The sequence below is a fragment of the Ictalurus furcatus genome, chromosome 10 (genome assembly GCF_023375685.1).
Source record: "Ictalurus furcatus strain D&B chromosome 10, Billie_1.0, whole genome shotgun sequence".
NCBI classification, from domain to species: domain Eukaryota; kingdom Metazoa; phylum Chordata; class Actinopteri; order Siluriformes; family Ictaluridae; genus Ictalurus; species Ictalurus furcatus.
The window spans coordinates 7,020,094-7,045,004 of NC_071264.1; the positions used below are offsets into that span (position 1 = coordinate 7,020,094).

General features: G+C 38.7%; 1 protein-coding gene across 1 annotated transcript; it reads right to left on the reverse strand.

The window, feature by feature from the left end:
* Positions 1 to 43: 43 nt before the first annotated feature.
* spoplb (speckle type BTB/POZ protein like b) lies at positions 44 to 21,880 on the reverse strand. The gene is made up of 12 exons (XM_053634938.1): positions 21,561 to 21,880; positions 11,825 to 11,953; positions 11,427 to 11,543; positions 9,893 to 10,014; positions 9,623 to 9,774; positions 9,401 to 9,528; positions 6,953 to 7,130; positions 6,808 to 6,863; positions 3,753 to 3,875; positions 3,518 to 3,660; positions 2,212 to 2,265; positions 44 to 929 (listed from the first exon to the last, which is right to left on the reverse strand). Exons 2-12 carry the CDS (start codon positions 11,852 to 11,854, stop codon positions 785 to 787), a joined length of 1,248 nt encoding a protein of 415 aa, XP_053490913.1. The 5' UTR covers positions 11,855 to 11,953; positions 21,561 to 21,880; the 3' UTR covers positions 44 to 784.
* Positions 21,881 to 24,911: the final 3,031 nt, after the last annotated feature.

Sequence of the window (24,911 nt, forward strand, 5' to 3'; positions counted from 1 at the left end):
AAAATAAACTCCATACAACTAAAGTCAAAAATAAGTCTGTGTGAAAAGGGGGAGAAAAAAAAAACGGTTTTGTAAACAATATGATAAACAAATCTTCATATTTACCCAATAGTTAAGGAGGTGCAAAATACCAACATGTTCAGTTCCGCTTTCATGTAATACTCAATTACATACTCAGGAAGAATGCATCACATTTCACCAAGTATTCTAATGCAGAATCTCAGTTAATACTTGTGCCCATATTTACTGATGTTAAACACACTAGTAAACATTTCTGAAAACAACACGGGCAACATCATTTTTAAAAAGTGTCAGAGGAAATGATTTCGCACTTGACGTGTGGATCAGTTTGTGTGAGTTCACACACTATCCTTTTTTTTTTTTTCTCCTTTTGTCCTCCAAAATGTCAATGTCAATATCACAGGCAGGGCTTTAACATTCTGGATGCCAGTTAATGTGCCCCTGTTGACAACACTTCACAGACAAGGGACCTAAACATCACCTTAAAACTACGGTGTTACAGAAGAGTTAGTGCAATCTGGACAGGCCTGGAAGGGGAGAGCATGTCCTTTAAGGCCATTTATCAAATGACACATCACTGAGCAGAGAGAAGCCAGCTCCGAGGCGGCCATTTTAAAGCTGGTTCCTTCTTCTGCAGTGAGCAAAGAGCACTGTAAGCTAGTGCAGTCCTCCAGCTGGGCTTTAGTAAAGGAGAAGGGAGTGACAGGGCACAAGGGAATCAGGGCTGGCTGCTGCATCTTTCTAAAGTGTGTGTTGGCAAAGGTCAGGACTGTTTAAGCCGTTTCCTGGGCAGGCCAAAAGGAGGGCACTGGGCCGACGCGAGGGCACGAAAGGCTTCAGCCACTAGGTGAGGATGGGACTGGATCATGGCCTTCCAGCCTGCAGTCTCCATTATGTCTGCTGCATGACTGAAGGACCAAGAAAGAAATGGAGTGAGTAAGTGACTACAGTAATGAGTACTAACCAGAGCTGGGAAATAAAAAGAAATATTATTGCACTAATTATTATTTTTTTTTTTGTAAAATGCCTCAAACAATTTTGTGATGAGAACTGTTTACAGGAATTATTATCCAAATTTGCTTTACACTTGAATATAAAACGCAATTTACAAGCTTCTTCGGTATAAACACGGCTTAAAATCTTCAAGTCGTCCACAGTCAGGTCTCATCATCCCCACAAACAAACTTTGGATGCTGTGCTTGCTCATTACAGCTACAAACACCTTCATAGTTTAGTCATCAATTTAAATGAAAACCATCTTGTCTGAACAATTTACTTCTACATTCTGAAAAGTCTATACATAAATACTTTTATAAATATAGTGTTTTGTTGTTTTTTCTTTCACATATGCAATAGTGAGGAGTTTATTTAAGATGTGTGCTGTCTTGGCTAGAGGTCGACTGATTGATTGGTTTGCTGTTTAATCAGCACAGAAACCGATTGCTGGAACCGAGGTCGGATCTGTTCCGGGAGCAGCTGAGAAAGTCCGCTGTCATTATATGGTACGAGAGCGGCCTCTAGAGTTTAAATAAAAACCATCACTGACAAATTTTGTGTTATTTGAAGTGTTTTTGAGGTCTCCATTTTTATTTGTTATTGAGTGTTAATTTTTGGTTCAGTTTGGATGTATACCTTTTATTTACTGTAATATTTATTAATAATTAATATTTATTTAATAAAAAAAGTACAGTACATTTTCACGGTACAGTCAGTACTGTATTTTTGTAATAAAGTTCAGCAATATTTTAGTTTGTGTGTTATGTTTTTAGTTGATAGTCAGCAGGTACCGCCCTTTTTATTATTTTATTTTATTTTAGTTATCGGTATCGATAAAATCCACTATTGGTCAACCTCTAGTCTTGGCTTATTGAGTTGCATCTTACACCAATCACTAGATTCTTAACTAAGCTGCTGTTCGTTTTATTTGTAGGATAAATACATGCAAGTAAAATGTAAATACTTTAAAGCCCATTGCACAAGCCGCTTAAAATTATGCCTTTAGTTCTCCGTCTCTTTCCAAAATTAGCCATATAATCCATCAAAGATTAGCACAGATTACGTTAAAGATCACCAGCATCTGATCATGTCATCCAGAGCTCATTCAGCAGCAACATTTCTTTTTAATTATCTCCCAGCTTTAATACTGACAGCTGATATCCTAATATGGCAGCAGAACATGTGTATACGTACTTGCTATTCCAGTTCTTCCCATCTTTACAGCCCAGTTGTCTGAGAACGCTACATCTGGAGTGGAAACAGGTAGTGTTAAAAATATTTGCACTGGCATGTAATCACTACCAAACCTATAACATACCTTTAAAAAATAATTGAAGGTCCATAATTAATGCAATAATACAAGGTACAATATATGCACCTTTCTAAGTAAAAGATGAATATTAAAAAAAGGTACAAAACCATCCCAGTTAGTACCCTTATTAATTTAATTATCACATATTAGGTCTGCAACAACAAAGCGATAAAATCGATAAATAAAATAAGTGACGACGAATGTCATTATGGATTAGTCGGGTCTGTGAGGTCAGTGTGGATAACCCCCATCAGTGATGTCACTTCACAACGGTGCAAATTTCTATTAAAAAACAACGTCTGAGAAACAGCAGAGGTCACAGAGTGAGCTGCTGTGCAAAAAGTGCATGATCCAGGTCGTTCAAAACATGAGAATGTTTTATATTAATCACTTTAAACAAACTCGTAAGTGTATTAGCGCGGCTTGTCATGTCAGACGCCGCGACAGATACATGTAGTGTTTAATGTGTTTGTGTTTCTGACGTGTTTTCTTCAGTGCAGAAATGACACTTCTAACTTCATATCCTTATCTGTGAATATTAGAAATCCACGCCAGTATTTCCATTTTACATAAAGCCTCGTCCTGACAGCGAGCGAGTCTCCGGCAAACTTCACTGAACGAGCGTGAGCCCAAGCGTCAATGAAACAGCGCGCAATACAAAGGAAGAGTAAAATATTCATTTTGATCAAATATGTTGTTTGATGCTATATTTAGCGATATTTATAAACAAAAGTAGTTGTGTTTTTCATGAGAGCGGTAACTAATGAGGTTATAACATGTAGCTGTATATAAATGTAAGAAGTGTCATTCACAGAATACAGTAACATGTTACTGTGTTCAGATGAGTGAATGTGTCTGCCTTGTACCAGTTAACACTTAGCTTGTGCTTTTGCTTTTCATAGCCTTCAATTTACACAATGTTTGACAACATTCAACCCCCCTGAAAAAGTACAGAAAATAAAAACTGGCCTGTTAATCCAACTAATTGATAAATCAAATAAAATCAACAGATTAATCGATTATTAAAAATAATCATTAGATGCGGCTCTATTACATATACATTTCCTCATATGTACTCCACATGTGCATGCATGCATGTGGTGGTGGAATAGAGCAAAAAACAACCCTAAATAAATAAAATAAAATCACCCCCTAGACCCCCCCCCCGAAAAACGAGAGCAGGCTTGCCTGTTGATGAAGTCTATGGCTTGTGCTTTGAGCTGTTCTGCACTGTGCAGGTCTGCTAGAATGAGGATGTCTGCCACATTCTCAACGGATAGACTGTTACACAAAGCCTCCTCACACATCACCTTCAATCTCTCCAAAGCGTACTGCAGAACCGGACAGAATTGCAGATAACATACTGAGCAATGACTCATGCACTTCGTAAGATCTTATTAATTAGTAACTCATTTACAGTCACCTTGTCTGCTGCAGCTAACAGATGATCAGCCATTTTCTCCAGGTTTGGAGCTTTGTCTGTGTAGATAAAGACCATCATCTCTCTAAACACATCTGGTTCGACATCACTGATGTCCACGCGGTTCTGTTGGAGAGGTAAAAACAAACAACTGTAAATATCTCCGGGAAACCATGAAAGATCTGCTCTGTGATCAACTTGCAGTATAATGGTAAAAGAACATCTGAAAGAGCTCTGTACCCACACCACACACACAACCGCGCCACTACCTCATGAAACGTAACGCGAATGTTACGCTGAGAACCGTCAGAGACGTGAGAGTCGCACAAATTGTGCGACTGTAGAATACACAGTGCTATGAAAAAGTATGATTTCTTCTGTTTTTGTGTCTCATACTAAATAGTTTTAGATTTTCAAATGAAATACAACATAAAGCAAAGGCAACCCGAGTAAACACACAATACAGTTTTTATTTATTTATTTTATGAACAGCAACAACAAAAAAGTAATCCAACACCTATCACATGTGAAAAACTAATTGCCCCCTTAAACTTAAAATCTGGTTGTGCTGTCTTTAGCAGCAATAACTGCAACCAAACACTTCTGATAAATGGAGATCAGTCTTTCACAGTGCTGTGGTGGAATGTTGGCCCACTCTTCTTTGCAGAACTGCTTTAGTTCAGACACACTGGAGGGTTTTTGAGCATGAACTGCCTGTTTAGGGTCCTGCTACAGCATCTCACTTGGTTCAAGTCAGGACTTTGACTAGGCCAATCATTGTCTTGCTGCATAATCCAGTTTCACTTGAGTTTCAATTTACAGTCTGAAGCCCGGACATTCTCCTTTAGGATTTTCTGGTAGAGAGCAGAATTCATGTTTCTCTCAATTATTGCAACATCCCCACAGCATCACACTGCCACCACCATGCTTGACCGTAATTATGATGTTCTTTTTGTGGAATTCAGTGTTTGGTTTATGCCAGATGTAACGGGACTCCCGTCTTCCAAACAGTTCCACTTTCGACTCATCAGTCCACAGAACATTCTCCCAAAAGGTTTGAGGATCATCAAGATGTGTTTTGGCAAAATTCAGACGAGCCTTAACATTCTTCTGGGTTAGCAGTGGTTTTCACCTCACCACTCTTCCATGGATGCCATTATTGCCCAGTGTCTGATAGTGGAGTCATGAACAGTGACCTTTATTGATGCAAGAGAGGCCTGTAGCTCCTTTGATGTTGTCCTTGGCTCTTTTGCGACTTCCTGGATGAGTCGTTGCTGTGCTCTTGGAGGAATTTTGGAAGGTTTTCAACTTCTGGGAAGGTTCACTACTGTGCAGTTTTTCCATTTGGAGATAATGGCTCTCACTGTGGTTCTTTGGAGTCTCAGGGCCCTTGAAATAGCTTTGTAACCCTTCCCAGACTGACGTATCTCAAGTAGAGATGCACCGATGTATCGGCCACAAAGGGAATTTGTCACGCTTTCGGCCATTAGCCAATAGTTTAAAAACATCTGATGACCAGGTCTGATTATATCCCGTCAATCAAAAGAGGGCGGGAAAACACATCGAATTCGTGCTGTGAGTAAAGATATCTCTTGTGTGGAATTACTCAGAATTGGACGACAATGACAAAACTGCCGTTTGTAAGCGCTACTAAAATTTTACACCGCATGGTGCAACAGAACAGAAGCAGTGCGTATTTATTTCAGTGTGCACGTTAATGAATGAGTGCTTTTACACCGGATGCTGCAGCAGTGAAGCAGGAGGTTCGGCGTCGAGTCTAATTTTTATTTTGCCGAGCTGCTCACGCTGAATAAAAGAGCCAGTACACCGTTCAAACATTTAAATCAAGAGGAGTTGACCAAAAAAAAAAGTGTGTGTGTGTGTATTATATTTTATATATATATATATATTATATAGCACAGAAAAATATATTTGTAGAGTAGTAGGTTTCAAATCTAGTTAATGTTAACATGAGTTAATATAAAAAAGAAAGTTTATATAATATATTACTAGTTTGATGTTAATGATGAAGTAGAAATGCTTGTGTTTATGGAGAGTGAATGTGAGACTAACAGGAGGATTTTTACACTTCAGTCGATGTTAATATGAATTACTAACATTCAATAACTTAATAATCTTACATTAATCTTCAGAATCTAGTTCATGTGTTAATGTTAGAGTAATGTGTTAATGTTTATGAGACCAGTTACTGTGAAACAACGTGTTGAAATGGAGAGAATAAAGTTTTCATTTGCATTTCCTTCAGAATTGTGGAATAAATTAATTTAAAAGAAGGTATAAAAGGCAGAACTATTGGTATCAGTCGATATAACTCAATTTAGTATAAGTGCATCTCTAATTTCAATCACCTTCTTCCTCATCATTTCTGGAGTTTCTTTTCAATTTTGGCATAGCGTGTTACTGGGTAAGCCCTTTTAACCAACTTCATGCTGTTGAAAAAGTTCTATTCAAGTGTTGATTTGATGCACTAATCAGACCTGGTTGCATCTAGTCCAGCTGAACCCCCATTATGAATGCAGTTTCACAGATTTGGGGAATTAGTAACTACGGGGGCAAATACATTTTCACACAGTTGGTATTGGATAAATGTTATTTATTGAAGTAAAAAAGTTATTATTTAAAAACTGCATTTTGTGTTTACTCAGGTTGCCTTTGTTTTATCTTAGATTTTGTTTTAATTTCTGAAACTATTCAGTATGAGATACAGACAGAAACAGATTAAATTACACAAAATATATTTATTATATAAATAACAGCAAATCTGTTCAGATATTCTTTTCAGACAACACTGGTCTGAGATACACCTTAATTTTCTCAGTACCCTGGATGGTACCCCAGTATGCACGGACTATGGACCCTATCCTCGCCTTGCACATCTATTGCACTGGAAAGCTAAGCGGTGAGAATTGTATGCAAATTATGTTAAAGCAGGTATTTATGTAAACAAACGACAGAAATGACTTCTTTCTCTCAATAATCTGTCGATCTGACAGAAATTAATCCTGGTAACGAGAACTTTCAATCCTTAAAATCTTACCTTTTGACTCTCCTCCATTTTGTGTTCGAACATGGCATTGAATACTGGTGACCTCGCTGCAAACCAAAGTTAAAAAATATTAGCAGTGGCCAGTTCAAAACTAAAAAACACAACAGAATTATTCAATTTGTACTATCAGCCACACCTGCCAGGATGGATTTGTGCGCTTTAAACTCCTGTCCTCCGACAAACAGACTGCAGTCAGTAAACCTGGAGCCCTCCCACAGGCTGCCCAGGTCGTCAGCCAGCTGACACTCGGGCACCTTCAGCATGTTCATGTTGGACTGACCGGAAATGTTCACCGAGTCCTGCACCACACTCACCTGTGAGCAACAATGAAGCGTGCAAACCCAACATCAGTCATTACAGAACAACAGGACATGCACACTAAATCCTGTTCTAGCTTTAATTAGTGTTGCTGCTGCACTGTTACTTATAACTGACTACAGTACCATCAACAGCAGTTGCCATGGTTTCGTTATTGCTAAGATTTTAGGAAGGACATAGAGTTGCAATCAAAATTATCCAACCCCAACTGCAAATCAGGTTTATTGTCAAAATTGACAGACTTTCAGCTGTTTGCAATGAACAAATCAAACAAAAGCAATTGAAATAGTTAAAAACAAATGCTTCAAGCGGTTTCCCCAAATTCAACTGAAAATGCAACTTACAATGACTTCTCCAGTTTCAAAGTTATTCAACCCCTTGAATAAAATCCCTCACAACAGCACAAATATAAAAAGAGGTGTTTCTCAAGCACACCTGATGCAACTAATCAAGGGCTTCATTAGATGCACAGGTGTGCTTGAGCTGGAACACATGAAATACCTGAACTGGTTAGGGGTAGAAAATGCATGAAATACCTGGATGGGACAGAAAAAGGAAGCTATCAGCGGCTGCACACAGATTTCTGAGAAGGCAGGTTGTGAAAAACCCTCGAGTGACTGCAGAAGACCTGCAGCAAGACTTGGTGTAACAGACACTCAGGTTTCAGTGAGCACAGTAATGTACGTACTAAATGCAGAAGGTTTCCATGACAGAACTCCAAGACATACACCACTACTGACCCAAAAGCACAAGAAACGTCGTGTCAATATCATATAAATAAGCCACAGAAGTTTTGGGATTCTGTTCTGTGGAGTGATGAAACAAAACTGGAACTTTTCGGCACGATGGATCAGCGGTATGTCTGGAGGAAGAAGAATGAAGAAAGAACACTCTGTCCACAGTCAGGCCTGGTGGTGGCTCGGTGATGCTCTGGGGCTGCTTTTCATCCTCTGGCACTGGAAACCTGCAGCATGTGGAAGGCAAGATGGATTCATTGAAGTATCAGGAAATCCTAGGAGAAAACGTCATGCCGTCTGTGAGGAAGCTGAAGCTTTGGCGTCACTGGACCTTCCAACAGGACAATGATCCCAAGCATACATCAAATTCCACCAAGGCTTGGTTGCAGAAGAAGTCCTGGAAGATTCTACAGGGCCGTCACAGTCACCTGACTTGAACTGCATCAAAAATCTCTGGTGGGATTTGAAGAAGGCGGTTGCAGCACGCAAACCCAAGAATATTACTGAACTGGAGGCCATTGCTCATGAGGAATTGGCTAAGATTCCTCAGGAATGCTGCCAGAAGATATGCATCTCGATTGCAGCAGGTCATAACAGTAGAGCACGCTTTTGCTAAGTACTAAAGATGATTGCCACGAAGGGGTTGAATAATTTTGAAACTGCAACTGAAGTTGCATTTTCAGTTGAATTTGGGGAAACCACTTGAAGCATTTGTTGTATTGAACTATTTCGATCGCTTTTGTTTGAATTGTTCATTGCAAACAGCTGGAAGTCTGTACATTTCGACAATAAACCTGATTTGCAATGGGAGTTGAATAACTTTGATTGCAAGTGTAGGCCCGTCACGATAACTACTTTTGTTGATGTACTGTCCCAGAAATAATCGCAATAAACGATATTGTCATTTTAAGACCATTTTATGCCACTGCTATAATGATAATATAATAGCATAATAATGCAAGTACACCCTTTCAAAGAGCAATGAAATTTTAATTCTTAGGAATATACAGGATGTGTTTGGGCGAGTTAAATAACCCGCTAGTAAAGTGCTTCAAATTTACCGTTGTTCATTCAGTCAATCCCTTACATTATTGACTATGACTGGATTATTTGAAACACTACATCTATTCTGTCTAGATTTTTCTTCTTCAAAAAACATTTCACGTGTCATTTTCCCCCCCCAACAGTATGCACAGTTTTTGCATGCTAATGTGCATTTTTATATTAAATTTGACGAATATTTGAAGTTCGAATTAAATTTGATTTATTTATTTAATTGACAGTCCTAGAACAGACGAGAGGACAGAAGCAGCACAAACAGCTACAATGTTGGAGAGATTAACTCTTATGTATACAAACACACATGTAAACACAATGGGGGATATTGAGACCAGCAAAAATGATCGAAGACATGACCATATATTGTATGATAAGTCGAACGTAATTATCATGACGGGTCTACATATAGTCGTATTGGGCTGCAAAGAACATCACCTATTGCATATATTTTCATACAGAAATCACAATACCTCACAGAAAAGTGTTAGCTTGTCATCTGGTAGAAGTCCATTCGCTTCGTCAAGTAAGAAGTCCCGCCTAATAAACTTTTTGAAGCCCCAATCCTTTCCCTGGACAAATCGATATGCTCTTTGACTTTCTAAAGAACAATAAAGCATACGCGATTAGAAAGTACACATACACTACAGACCCCACACTGAATTATTATTTTGTGTGTGTGTGTGAGGGCTCACCCATGGCTTTAGTTTCTTCTCTTTTGGCATTCAGCAGGGAAAACTTGAACTTTGCTCGCACTTCACTTTTTGGACAGTTTACGAGCAGTAAGTAGAGGGACAAATAATCTTTACTCTCGTCATCTAGCCCTTTTGGATTCACTCTTAAACACCTACAGAGAAAGAGAGAAAAAAAAAACAAACAAACAAAAAAAAGACATGTGGATATGGACATTGGATATGGAAATGAATTTAAGGGGAAACAACTGCTTGATGGAAACTTAACCTCACCACTTCATTTTGTCGTTTGGGCCAGAAGAGAAGGTGGAACTTTTCAGCACCTCTCCCATCTCCTCTCGGCAGAAACTGAAGTTGTTTATCGTCCACATGTAGGAGAACTTCACAACCTTGACCTGCCAGGCAAGATACGTTGTGCATCAACAATTAAACGTACGTGATACATTTCTTCTAAACAGGAAATGGGTTCAGAAATTCAAGTTGCTACAGTTTCAAATACTGCGACCAGATCTGTATGCTTCCTACAAGACCAAGCCACTCATCAGAAATACCTGGTCTTTCATGGCGAGTAAACGTTGGGAGTCAAAGCATGTCTGTGTATTGGTGTTATGATGAAGAGAGGTGGTTTCTGGGTAAGTGTAACACTAAAAAAAAGTGCACAGTCACCCCAATACTAATCTGCTCTTTTTGAATGCAATAAAAATCGTACATCCCATTGTAGCAAAATGTTTTTGCATAATTTAAAAAAAACAGCCTTTTACAAATTGCACACTGTCTCTCATTTCAATCCAATATAACAGATTCATCTAATTGCAAAGAGGCCACTATAATGAGCAGTTTTGTTGTGCGGGGCTGCAGCTGGATATTACTTCATATAATAATAATAATAATAATAATTCGTATTACTAGAAATGTAAAGTCTGAAAGTGAACATGCTCAAAGTTGAATTTTAATACGTGATAGCATTGCTTGTCTTTGACTCACAACACAGCATGAAACATCTCTCGGCTGTCTGAACAGCTGAGTCACTGGCTGTCTTCAATTGATGACTAATGACCTTCCTCTTCACCAAGAACTTGAGTTAGCACTTTGTTTTTCCTATTGTTAAAAACTCCTTGTCTTGTTTCCTTTCCATGCTGTACTAACCTCCCCAACAGGGTTTTTAGACTGGTGGTTTTCATAGTCCTGGACTGAATGAACTAGCATGAGGATATGTTTTTGATTTTTAGGTTAAGGATGTCTACTGTGAACCCCAGAAGTACGTAGTGACCCTCAGCATGATCACATGCTGGTACTTTCTTCTTCTCTCATAAAATGTTTCTACAGAACACCACAAGATACTTATTCAATTTTTCATTTTCCGCACCCTAGTAGGCACATTCACATTCGAGAATAATGGTGCACATATGCTATACGGGCAAAGGTTTATGGACACCTGACCATCTCGGCCATATCTGCTTGTTGAACATCCCGTGTTCGTTTAGCCAACAGCGGCATTAGTGAGGTCAGTGTTCCAGTTAATCCCAAAGGCGTTCAGTCGGGTTGAGGTCAGTGAGTTCTTCCACTCCAACCTTGACAAACCATGTCTTCCTGAACCTCGCTTTGTGCACAGGGACATACTGGAACATGTTCGGGCCTCTTCGTTCCAGTGAAGGAAAATCATCATGCTACAGCATAAACAGACAATCTATACAATCGTGTGCTTCGAGCTTTGTGGCAATAGTTTGGGGATGATGGTCAGGTGTTCACATATTGGTGAATATGTGGATACAGATGTATAAACCAGGGGTCTCTCCTTTTTTCTCACCTGTGTGTAACACCAGCTCTCTGCCACAGGTCCTGATGTCATCTCCCCTGGAGGAGGGGGGGTTGGGACCCGTGACATGGCCAGCTTTATCCTCTCACTTCCCTTATGAAGCTTGACCTGCACACATGAATAAAAAAAAAAATGTTATGCTGCAACAGACAGAGAAAATGCATCAATAGATCAAGTCTATAACATCAAGGAATATGAAAACTAATCCCATCTCTAAGAATGGCATTAAATACACAACACTTAATTTTTAATGAAGACGTGGAAAGTTTCTTAGTTAGAACCAGGACAAAATATCAATAGAGCAGGCAACGTAAAACAGGTAAACGCCTAGGCTAATGCCTCAGGTTATTCTGACTTGCTAGTGGTTATTTATTGTATTTATCCCTTACCTTGTGCTCAGAGAGGGACAGGTTGCTCATGCCATCCCTGGGAGCATGCTAATAAAACACAGCACTCCGCACACTGCTCTGATACAGCTTCAACACTGCATGCTGCCTTCAGACTCCTCATAGCCCATCCTACACACATGAAAAATAAGATCATTTTTACCCACAGCCTCTGTAAGCCAGTCCCTTTCTGTGTTAATGATCATCACATGAAAACAAAACATGGACATTATTACTTTCATTTAATAATAATTAAAAAAAAAACCCACAATTAACACCAACTGGCCATGTCTCTGAAAAAGCGATCAATGTGAAAATCAATTCGGTTACAACGATCCAGAATAGGCAACTCCAGAAGTATTGGCACCCTTCAAGAGAATAAGGAAAATGACTATAAAATAAACATGAGGCTTGTATGTACACTAGGCTGGTGTGATATGACTTTCATTGTCTGTACACATGATATATATACACTACACTGGCAAAAATATCCAGTAACGTTTACTTCATCCATATTATATTATATAACCAGACCTGTCATTCTGAACACAATTTACATAGGAGCTCAGCAAATTAATACTGGAGTATGCTAGTACGCGTTATCACTCAAAAATCTACCAAAAGAGCGGTCTGTTTCTCCCAGATAAAATGAACTGACATGTGAATCTGCAATTTGTACAGGTGCATAAAAAACTCTCCATTATTAACGGACCCCTCCTGGAAGCCCCGCCCCTGTCCCCCAATCTCACATGCTATTGACTGGACTCGTTATGAGTTTGTTAGTATAAAATAAATCTATCCATGTAAATCTATCAACTTAGCTAACATTAGACAAGTATAACATTAACAGCAGTTAACTATATTTAAATGGTTAAAATTTAAATGGCACTCCAGGCGTGTTCAAAAAACTGAAAGCAGAGCAGAGAACATACCGGCTATATCGACGTTCAACACCCGATCTGTAAAACGATCATAGAGGAAAATGTACTGCTATGTTTTTGTTGTTTAAAAAAAAACAAAACAAAAAAACAAACAAACAAAAAACAATTCAAAAAAACAAAAACTATTGTGCAGTAATGCAGAATCACCTTAAAATCCACTATCTAGCCGAGTTTTTCTGACTGCTGTTCCCGAATGCACAGCTAGTAATATTATTACTCCCTCCCATACTCTCCAATAAACCTGAAATGGTGGAAATGCTCATTTGTCTTTTTTAAGGCCATCAGCTCTGGAAGATTAAACACTTTATTGCGAGCAGAGAGAGAAAAAATAAATCGCAGTGATTATTTTCAACCACTCAACCAACTGGACAAACTAAACAAAACATTCTCATAAGCGCAGCTTTTTAAATGGTGGTATTAGCCGTAAAACGACTTTTTTTTTTTTTTTTTTTTAAGCGAACATGAAAAGATTCCTTTAGTTTCCTTTCTCCAAATATGAGGCTGCAAGCACGATATCATGGGGGGTGGGGGGTCTACCTATAAAACTCAGGTAAAAGATCTATAAACATCAAGCAGTTAAAACAAAAACAAAACAATGAAATAAAAATATTCCAAATGTCTATGACAGACTAAGAAGATGTATTACTGTATTAATGTACGTACTGCTATTCCACACACACAGAAGGACCCTGGGGTTGTCAAGTTTCAAAGTCAGATATTCGAGGTTAAATTCATAAGAAGCGTTTCAGAAAGAAAACTCTCTCTCTCAAAAAAAAAAAAAAAAGTGAGTGAATGAACTTGCAGCTAGATAAGACTTTACACTAACAGCATGTTTGGCTAAAAAAAAAAAAAAACCAAACCTAATACCAAAAGGAAAAAAAAAACAAAAAAACACCACCACCACCACCACCACCGCATAGCGCTGAAATATGTTGGTGGATTATTGACTGCTTGGGGCGGTTTTGTGGTTAGTGGTTGAGGGTCTTTTGTAAAGATTGATTGCATCATGAATACATGAGACGATACGAGACATATCAGGCGTCACGAGTAAAAAAAAGATACACGTTTAATATATTTATTTTGTAAAGAGAACAAAAACCACCGTAGAAATCAATACATTGTATTGTAAGAAAAGTAGATTTTTATTTAAGGTGCAATTTTCCCCTATTATTATTATTATTAACATGTTATATTAATCCTTTTCCACCATCATAAATGTACTTGATGGCAACATTATTAATATGGAAAGTTTGTCTGGCAGCAGATTGTGCTTTGAATGATTACACTAAATAACACATTAGTGTCATCACCACCGCTCCGACTGCACTCTGACATCCTCCTGAAATGCATGGGCACGTCACACTTACCAGTTGAACTGCTCAGATCAGAAGAACAAACGTGATCGTTATTATACTTTGCATCTTTTCTCATCCCACCCAAGATGAGTTTCTGGTTATGTGCTTCTCAAACGTGAGTGTGACACGAGTCACTAGCGCAGCATACATGCATTGATCTTAAACCGCGTTTCAGACAGCAAAACAAACCAGCCACGATAGAAACCAGAGCGCGTGCGTAAACAATGATTTACGGTAACGGCCCTCGGACGGCTACGCTACAGATCCGCTGTGCATGCTGGATAGCCTGGAAAAGTTGAGCATTAGTGTACTGCGTTCCGTTTCAATAGGGCTGGGCGATATGACAAAAAGATCATATCACGATACTTGAGGACATTTCTGCGATACACGATGCGCATCACGAGATATAATAATAAAGTCAAATCAACGACATCCATTTAATTTGTACTTATTAAAAACGTAAAATAAATAAATACATCAATATACCAACGATATTTCTCCCAGATATACGTTTCAATATACGTTCACGAGGGCCAAACGAAATGAGGATGAGAGCCTTGTGCTTGTAACATGTGCCATAAGGCATTCTTCTGAACTTATCTTTTTGGACTATTAAGTAAGCAAGCTTCAAGGCAGTTAGGTTCCCACCTGCAAACTTCACACGCTGTATGCTACTACCTCTGGTGCTGTGTCCAATGTGTAAGAAGAGGTAGCGCTCATAATATATATTAAACAGGGACAATGTGAGACGTCACAGAAGCAACATTGGTTTCGCAAGTACTTGACGTTCGAGATAACAAAATTCTGCCTTATACCTAATCGTAAATTATGTGAAACAGGATATTTTAGCCCAAAGCATACTTGCATCTTGTGTGAGCTGAAGCCACAGATACATCTTTCACAAAGATAATGGTCGTAGACTTGCATCCAAATCAACACAAGAATGGCTGGAGAAAAAATAATAATCACACCCCCATCCCCCTACCCAATCACCCACAATGTTTTAGAAGGACCGTATCAGTTGGAGTTGGACTACTGAAAATCTCTCTCGTGCAACACTTTGTGCAGATTCCTCATCATGTGCCTTGTTAACACATTACAAAAGATCAGTGCTATTAATCTCTCCATGAACTGCCTCACCAAATATCTTGTGCGTGCCATTGGATTACGCAACTTACAGCATTCAAATAAAAACTATACAATGTGTATACCAAATGTTTTGGCTCAAAAGATCACTCCTTGCATGCATCATTAATATTTGATCATTTTCATGAAGGGTGCCAATTAGAACCCAGTGACTGAATACAGCCAGGCTTGCTTTATCTTATTCACGTACACCGAGCTAACAGGGAGGGGGAAAAAAAAGAGAGAGAGAGAGAGAGAGAGAGAGATAAACGTTTTTTCTTCGTTTTTTAAAGAGTCTCGAAAGAGGTACAAAAGCATTTCCGAGCCTCGCATTTCACTAAAGCACATTAAGAGCCAAATGGAGAACACTTGGAACAGTAATGAATCTTCCAGCCTGCCAAAATGTCTCGAAGGGTACAGCTCAATTATCCAGGAAAATTACAAAGCATCCTAAGAAAACATGCAAAGAATGCTTGGCTTTTCTTGCCTCTGCTAGGTTTCAGTGTTCAGGATTCCACAACCAGAAATAAATTTGGCAACAATGAGTTTCATGGGCAAGCAACAAGAAATGATAATAAAAATAAATAAAAACCACCACTACCAAGAATATAATAGATGCTTGTCTTTTTAGCTAAGATGAATCTGGATGATACCCAAGCCATGCGGGAGAATGTTCTGTGGTCAGATGAGTCTAAAGCAGATTTTCTGGATGCCACGAGTCTTATTATGTCTGGTGGAAAGCAAACAGCATTCCACAGTAAAAGCATCATAGCACCAGACCTGCTGGTGTTACTGCGATGAACGAGACGCTTTGGATAATCCGTGTAGAACACCAGCATGATTTAAACAAAACAAAAAAAAATTATATTATATATATATATATATATATATATATATATATATATATATATATATATATATATATATATATATATATATATATATATATATATATGCGCAAAACTTTTAATTGGTTGAGGCAATGTTCAAAAAACTTAGCATTCCCCAAAGAAGCAATGTGAGGGGAAACAGCTACAGTGATGTGAAAGACTGATATTCATTTAGAGGAAGTGTTATTTCTATATTCAGGTTCCCTTTAGCTAATATTAGATTGTGTATCAACAGATCTGAAAACCTCCAATATGCTAGAACAGCAAATATGCTTGAACAGAGGACTGTATGCAAGCACAAATTGTTTTATAAAATAAATAAATAAATGAACGGAATGGTGAGGTTAAAAGAGATCACTTCTGATTAATCGCAGTGATGGAAGCACCATTCAAACTTGGTCCAGTTTAACTCTGACTACGTTTACATGGACAGCAGTAATCTAATTATTGCCCTTATTCCTGAGTAAGACAATATTCTGATTAAGGTGTTTACATGAGTCGCTTTTATAATATTCCTTTCATGTTCCTGTTTTGCGTGTTACAGAACATAGATCGATTAACGTCACACGTCATTACGTCCCCACGTCATGCCATCTGACGTTCCTCTAGAATTTCACGTATCGACATACAGTTGGTCTTCGTTATGGGACCGTATACAGTTTTGGCGGTTTCATTTTTAATTTTACGAAAGCTTCAAGTGCAGTTAATTATTTGTCGTGCTCTATGTGCAAACAGACGACTGCTTGAAGCCATGGGCTGCGTCCGAAAGCACGTACTTACCTACTATATAGTAGCTGAATTACATGTATTTCACCTACTATATAGTAGTTAAGTACACGGTTTCGGACGCAGCCGTGCTCTCGTTTACCGTCAAACGGTTGAGCGCTGCCGTGTGTGTACGTGTCCTGTCACAAAATGCGGTGAAAACTCCCACACAACGTTAACAGTGTGATTAAGGTGTGTACATGTCTGTAACGCGATTAAAACAGGAATACTCCACACGTCTTCATTCGATTTGTGTTTACTTCGAGTATGACTTCAATCGGATTAAGGTAATCAATAATCGCTGTTTACATGCTAGTTTCTTAATCGGGTTAATATCGGATTATTGTTGTCCATGTAAACGTACCGACTGTGTAATTAGTCTTTTAAAAATGACGTGTCTCACTACACGAGATGACCAATAAAAGCTTTTATTCTATAACAGACTGTCCTCCATACAGTGACGCTCCTCTTATGATAGATCTATGATAAAAGAAAATGTCCACGTTCTGCTTGTGTCATCAGTCAGCGTGATCTGGGCTTGTGCAGAAAATGGGCTTGTATAAACAAAGCCCTCTGGGTAATAGTGATACGAGACGATAACTGTCATGTTACGAGAAAACACATTTTAAAAAGGTAATAGTTTGGAGTCGTACATGGCCGGGTAAAAGAGACACGTCACGTGCGTATTTGTCTCAATAGTTTAAACGAATCCGACGCTGCCCTCCTATTGTTGGCACTGTAGTAGCGTTCGCGTTCTAAAAGGCCAATTCACACTGGATGCGTCGTGAGGTGTAAATTCCACAGAAACCCACTGAAATCCCAAAACCACACTTTCTAATCCCTGTGAACTTTATTTAAAATCACAGTCTATGAAAAAAAGTCCTGACAGCAGCATAGCAAACTGTTTCTACACTACGATACTCATTTTACAGCAACATGTGGAAACAAAATCAACCAAAATATACCCATTGTTCACTGTCCCATTGTGTCATGCCATGTTTGTAGGCGAACGGTTTTGTAATTACAGCTGGCCGACTGCTACAGAAAAAACAAAAACAAAAAAAAAAACAAAACACAGGCTTAGTAATGAAGGCTCGAGGGCAAACTGCATTTCTGCTGCAACCCACTGTACTCTGACCTCACAGGGGAAACAACAACGACCTCCAACACGGAAAAATGCACCGGGACAGACATTCAACTAGGCATTCCCAGTCAGGACATAAACGCTCCTGACATCACAACAACATGGCGGCTCACAGCCAATGATAAAAAGACTTTCTTTTGCATCATTTTCTACTTTATACTTGATGTGTTGTGAAACAAAGTGATGTTTTTCTCTGCGACAACACTGTACAGCCAGGTTAACTGTTTAAATCCCAAGTAGCAGAAGATATTACTCAAAGTTATCAACTTCTGTAACTTCACCAATTAAACATCAGTTATATATGGCTAATTTTTTTGTTATATATATTATATATATAAACACACACACACACACACACACACACACACACATACATATGTACAGGGCTTTGCAGAGGGATTTTTTGTGGTTGTTGCTTGATTTTGCTGCGGCCTTTTTCAAAATTTGCGAGTTTTTTGTGCTTTTTTGCGGAAAACTACTTGAATCGGCAAAAACCACAATCGCGCGAAATTGTTTCACATTTGCTCGGTCTTTCGCAGTGATGCTTGTTGGTAAACGAGACCTTCTTTAGCTGTACATGTTCGACACGTGAATTGTAGAGGGTTTTGTCTGAATGCACGTTGTGATGATGTCACATGGCGCGTCTTGGCCCAAATCCGCATCAATTAAAAAAAAAATAAAATAAAATAAAATAAATAAAAAAATTAAAAAATCGCAAGCTCTTGCGAATATTGCGTCGCTTGCTTGATTTTGCGTTCATTTCCGTGATCGCAAAATCCTGGAGGGACTGATATATTAGTCATCATGTACACATCACTGATTAGTACCACTCCTTAGATATTCACGAAGCCTTCAAGCACATCTTTCTTATTAGTTTGGGGAGACTACCACATCAGTCGGATTTAACGTAACTGCAACGATGACCGTATATGATGCCGTTCTTACAGGAAGGAAGCATCTGAGTTTGTTCGGATCAGTAATTTGCAGGATTTAAGAAAACAAAATGCTTCGATTTGCTGCAAGTCACCAACATCAAAACCACCGGTAATGATTAGAAATAAGGACCAACAGCCGGTAAGGACGGTAATAATTACACTACGAATCATTTACAATGTAAAATGCAACCAAATTACTGTCATATTATACCAGCTCGTAATTTTTTCTCCCAGCAAAAATCGAATCCCTTTTGTGTCTAATACATTTAAAAGGTGTGACCGCTCTGAAACCCTGAAACTCTTAGAGCACACGCTCACTGCATTTGGTGTGCTGATATTAATTAGACTAGGCACCACGATGAGGATTTGCAGACCACAACACTTGGCAGACGAGTGGAATTCTGAGAAAGGCCACTGCCAACAATATGCGAAAGTGAAGCCTGTAATGTAAACACAAAACTACAAAAACTAGATCTTCTGAAGTGTCTTAGGCTTACAGTAAGTATTAGAAAAATCTCAATCAATTACCATTTTAAAATAGGTCAAGACGTAGACAGACATTTAAGTAATGAAGACGCATCAAACGTAACCACACTACACACATTTGACTGAACTGGAGATGTTGTGAATCATGTTAGTATTTTTTATTTATTTATTTATTCCAAAGCACTGAAAGCTCTATTCTTGACACGTAAAGGTGAGAGAAAGCAATCCCGGAACACTCAACACTGGTGATTCATTTGACTAATAATATTAGGCAGAACTGGAAGCTGCCTGAAACACAGCTGTAAGTTTTCCGGAAGCCTCCAAAAAATTACTTTTCCACAATACTTTCAAATATCTGTACTTATAAAACAAGTGATACAGACAAGATGGCTGTAATGCACCACTGAATCAAGTGCTCCGCACCCACGTTCTTATGCAAGCAAGTTGCAAACATCCACAAATACCTCAAAATGTAGATAACAGTTACAAACCAAACACCGTCAGACATCTGACTGGCACTTTTCTTGCTGTTCAAACATGTAAATAACTTCATGATAACAGCAAAACGATCACCCGCAAATCCTAAACACACGCATTTGAGACAGACTGGAAAAATAAAAACAAAAAAAAAGTCAAACAACCAGTCATGCCAACTTAAGAGACTTTGTTACTTGATTTGGACTTTTTAGACCCCTTCATAAAAAAAAAAAAAACATAAAATAAAAAAAGCCTAACATCAAACTTGACTTTTAGCAGATGGTAATGAGTGTCTTCAACTGGATAAGGCTCCCAGCACGCCACAGTTCCCAACAACCAATCACAGCCCGCCACAGTTCCCAACAACCAATCACTGTTCCCAATCACTAATAACCATTGTTCCAACAACCAATTATGACCACCATTCCAATGACCAATCACATGTTACCATTATTTCCACCGACCTATCACAAATCACCACTGCTCCCAACAACCAATCATTGATCACCACTGTCTGTCCCACACTCCAAGTACTAATATTTAAACTGTTTGTTTTTTGGTAATGGTTAATACTTTCTATTAGAAATAAATTAAGGACAAATGCAAGTCTATTCTTTTCTGTTCTACTCGAAGGGAAAACATTCCTCCTTCATGTACCATAACTGATATGCCACTGACCAAGATGAACAGATTCATATGCAAATTAGTCTACGGCGACTTGAGCATACTTTAGCTAACTTTCCTCAAGAGGTGACAACAACTAAACGTAAAGGTAAATTAACTAGATTACCAAATTCACAGCTAAAACAAAAGTTTATTTATGACTTAGATAAACTCTGAACAAACAAGGCAAAAACAGATTAAAAAAAAAAACCCCGAAAAAAACCAAAAACAAAAACCGGTCGTTCATGAAAATATTTCTGGTAAATATTGCTCAGATTCTGTTCAATTCTAATCCATGTCGTGCCAAAGCAATTTAAAAACAAATTACAACAACAACAACTAGAGAAAACCCCAGTCACTGCAAGCTAAAACGAGGTAAAATCTTGGATAACGACGTGCTAGTTAGCGACAGTTTTACTAACCGAGACTAGTTTGTCAGCAGCAAGTTTGAACTTTTATGCAGCGCTAATGGCAGACAAATTATCCTCCAAGCTAAGGTGCTAAATTCAATTAGCTCCATCCGAGTGAGTTTACAAAGCTTTAAAAAAAAATAAACACAAACACAAGAACTGTACAGAATAATAACAGGTCGTTGTTACACTCATAAGGTTAATCCGTGTTTAGGTTTGCTGTGTGGATAATGAGTCAGAGTTAGAGAGTAGAGGAAAAGAACCTAGCCAGCCGAGCTAGCTACCTTGGCCTAGATTTCATGCACGGCCCAAAACAAGTACTCAACCGAAGACAAAAGCGAACCAATCATTTCTATTTGAAATAAAAAAAAACAACAACAAAAAATCTCATCGAACAATTTTTTAAAAAACATTCCCTTTTAATAAGCAGGAAAGCGGTATAGCCTCGCTTTTGTTTCTCTTTTTTTTTTTAATAAAGAAACCGAGAATGCTTTCTGTCTTTGTGTCAGCGAAGAGAGCGGCGTTAAGATGAAAATGTTTTTACAAACCTCTCGGTCAATCCTCACAATTGGTCACGCTAACTCTTTTACAATTATACATATATTCGTGCGCAAACGGGGGACTTTTTGGTCCTTTTCTAGGATAAGGAGTGCTTTTCTGCCTTTCAAAACAGCTCAGCGCGAGCACATAGCGGCGTCTGCGATTCTACCGGAGCTCACTGCGCATGCGCGTCAGCAGCTCAGAACTTCCTCCTGAAACCGTCCGTCCCGCACAATCAGTACCTAAACCAGTAGTGTTCAAACTTTATTCCGCACAGCTGGGGCATTTTCTTACAACCAAATGATCCAAAAGAATTTTCCCTGCAGCGAATTTATATTCTAAAGAAAGAAAGAAAGTCAAGTTTTCTTGTCTTGCTGGCTTTTGTTATGCCTTTTACAGCTGAACCAGAGGGAGGGCGTGGGAAGTTTTTGTTTTTGTTTCTTTTTTCTTCTTCTCCCAAGCAGCTGAATATGAAACTCAGTACTTGATACTGAAAAGAAGATACAAATCGTAAAAGAAAAGCATTCTGTGGAAAGGAAAAGTGAATATATAATACACAAACAGGATCAATTTTCATTAGGGCATGCCAACGTGTCACACTGAAAAGAAAGAAACATTCACCCCACTGCTTTTTTTTTTTTTGCTTGATTTCTACAGTCAAAACCAATCAGCAAGTTTTATTTTAAGCAATAAAAGCTGAATGTGTGTCAGAAGTAAATGTAAACCATCTTTAAAAGTAATTCATGCTTTTTTTCTTTTTTTTTTGCATTTCATTTCACTGTGCAGATTGAAAAGTGTTCACACCGCCATTTGACCCTATAATGATAATAAGTCTTTATTGATCACATATACATATGTACCATGAAATTCTTTTCTTTGCATACCCCAGCATGTCAGGAAGCTGGGGTCAGCCATGATACAGCATCCCTGGAGCAGAGAGGGTTAAGGGCCTTGCTCAAGGGCCCAACAGCGGCAGCTTGGCAGTGCCAGGGCTTGAACCCCTGACCTTCCAATGAGTAACCCAGAGCCTTAACCACCATCACCATTCAATTTAATTCAGTTTTATTTGTATAGCACTTTTATCAATGGACATTGTCACAAAGCAGCTTTACAGAAATATACACATTCAGGATATAAATTTGAAATGCATAAATTTATCTCTAATGAGCTAGGCAGAGGCGACAGTGGCAAGGAAAACCTTCCTGAGACGATATGAAGAAAAAACCTCGAGAGGAACCAGACTCAAAAGGGAACCCATCCTCAGAATGGATAGTGCAGTTATTAATAATTCCCTTCTATAACCGGGTACTACATGGTCAAAAAGTGCAATTGTGTAGCCAGGAAATTCATAACCAAGAGACTTGAGTTCAGAACTGTTCATGCCAACTGCAGCCCTAAAGCTATTGTAGCACTTGTAGTGCTAAGCCATCGCAGCAAAACTGTTCATATCAGTTGGAGTTCAAAGCCATCTCTATGGTTTGTTAAGTTTCCCATCCTCAGTAATCTCATTCACCTTAAGGCTGTCCATGCTGGGTCATCCTCAGCAACAGCGAGTGATTTCCAAGTGATGAGAACTCCAACCAGAAGTATGGCATCAGGATGGATAGGCAGGTCCAAAAGCAGAAGGGGTCAGGATCACTGGTATCTCAGGATTAGCATGTGACAGAGACGCACACATAGAGAGAAAGAGAGAGATCATTAGGTATACTTATTGTAACATAATGATTAAGGACAACGTACTGTGTGTATTGTGTGCAGAGTGCAAGCAGGAACTCTGGCAAGACTTGCTATGACAGCATAACTAAAAGGGAGAGCCAGAAGGTGACATGGGGAGGTCGGAGGTTGGTGGGCGACAGCATCCAAACATCCCAGTTCACCACAACACTCTATGCCCATGATCCCTCCAAATCTGTTCCTTTACCTAAGGAAAAACTATTCATAAAAGGCCTGACTAAACAAATATGTTTTCAGCCTGGACTTAAACACTGAGACTGTGTCTGAGTCCCGAACACTAATTGGAAGGCTTTTCCATAACTGTGGGGCTTTGTAAGAGAAAGTGCTGGAGACTTCATTATTCGAAGTACCAGCAAATAGCCTACACCTTTTGATGCATGGTGCACAGTAGGTATGGACTAACTAAAGCTTGTTTGTGCACCTATTGGAACATTCAGACAGTAAGGCATTACAATAATCCAACCTAGAGGTAACAAAAGCATCGTGTAGTGACATTATAATTCTTATCTTAGCAACATTTCTTAGGTGGTAATGTGTTTGGGTTCATTGTCTTGCTGCATGATGAAGTTCCTCCAAGTTAGATTGGATGCATTTTTGGCTTTTGGCCTTTCCATCACATCAGTAGAGGTTCATCTTGGTTACAGAACCTTTGTGGCTCATCTCTGTATTTCTTTGCAAATTCCAATCCAGCCTTCTGATTGTTACTACTGATGTGTGGTTTGCATCTTGTGGTATGGCCTCTATATTTCTGCTCTTGAAGTCTTCTTCAAACGGTGGATTGTGATGCTTTCACCCCTGCCCTGTGTTGGTTGTAGGTAGTCACAAACTGCTGTTTTTGGGCTTTTCTTCAAAGCTTTCACAATGTTTCTGTCATCGGCTGTTGTTGTTTTCCTTGGCCGACCCATTCTGTGTCTGGTGCTCAGTACACAAGTGGTTTCACAGGAGTGATCAGACTTTGATGAATCCCTGTTCTTTAAATTAAACAGCACGCTCACTCACACCTGATTGTCATCCCAGTGATTGCAAACACCTATCTTTTAATTTCACCTTCAAATTAAACTGCTAATCCTAGAAATTCACATACTTTTGCCACTCACAGATATGTAAAATTGGATCATTTTCCTCAATAAATGACCAAGTATAATATTTTTCTCTCATTTGTTTAATTGAGATCTACTTGGTCTACTTTTAGGACCTGTGTAAAAATCTTATGTTGTTTTGGGTCATATTTATTCAGATATATAGAACATTTTAAAAGATTCACAAACTTTCAAGCACCACTGTACGTCAATGGTTTCATGCTCAGAACTAATTTTTTTAAGCAGGATGTATCTCAGTGAGGTCATATGACATTGTTCGATATATCTGTCTCAGTGGTAGGATGTTAGGAAATGTTAGGATTCCCCAACCCTGAATCAAACCCCCAACCCTGGAGGTGTGGGGCGAACGTGCTAACCACTAAGTCACCATGCGCCCCGCAAATGAAATCCATAAAACCAAATTTAGGCCCTTACCTTTTTAAAAGTTATGTTGATTTCTAAGCAGGGAAGTCCTTGCTCAGGTCAGTAAAAAATGCCTTTCCAAAGTTTTTTCTTCTTCTTTTTTTGTTCTCCACTATAATATTT

What these genes read in the sequence shown, in the direction of transcription:
- spoplb (XM_053634938.1), bottom strand. Translation starts at nt 11,854, where the DNA reads ATGAGCAACCTGTCCCTCTCTGAGCACAAG. An exon ending in AGAGCTGGTGTTACACACAG is followed by an intron (nt 10,015 to 11,426) that starts GTGAGAAAAAAG and finishes CTTGCCTGGCAG; the next exon opens with GTCAAGGTTGTGAAGTTCTC. An exon ending in AGAAGAAACTAAAGCCATGG is followed by an intron (nt 9,529 to 9,622) that starts GTGAGCCCTCAC and finishes ATTGTTCTTTAG; the next exon opens with AAAGTCAAAGAGCATATCGA.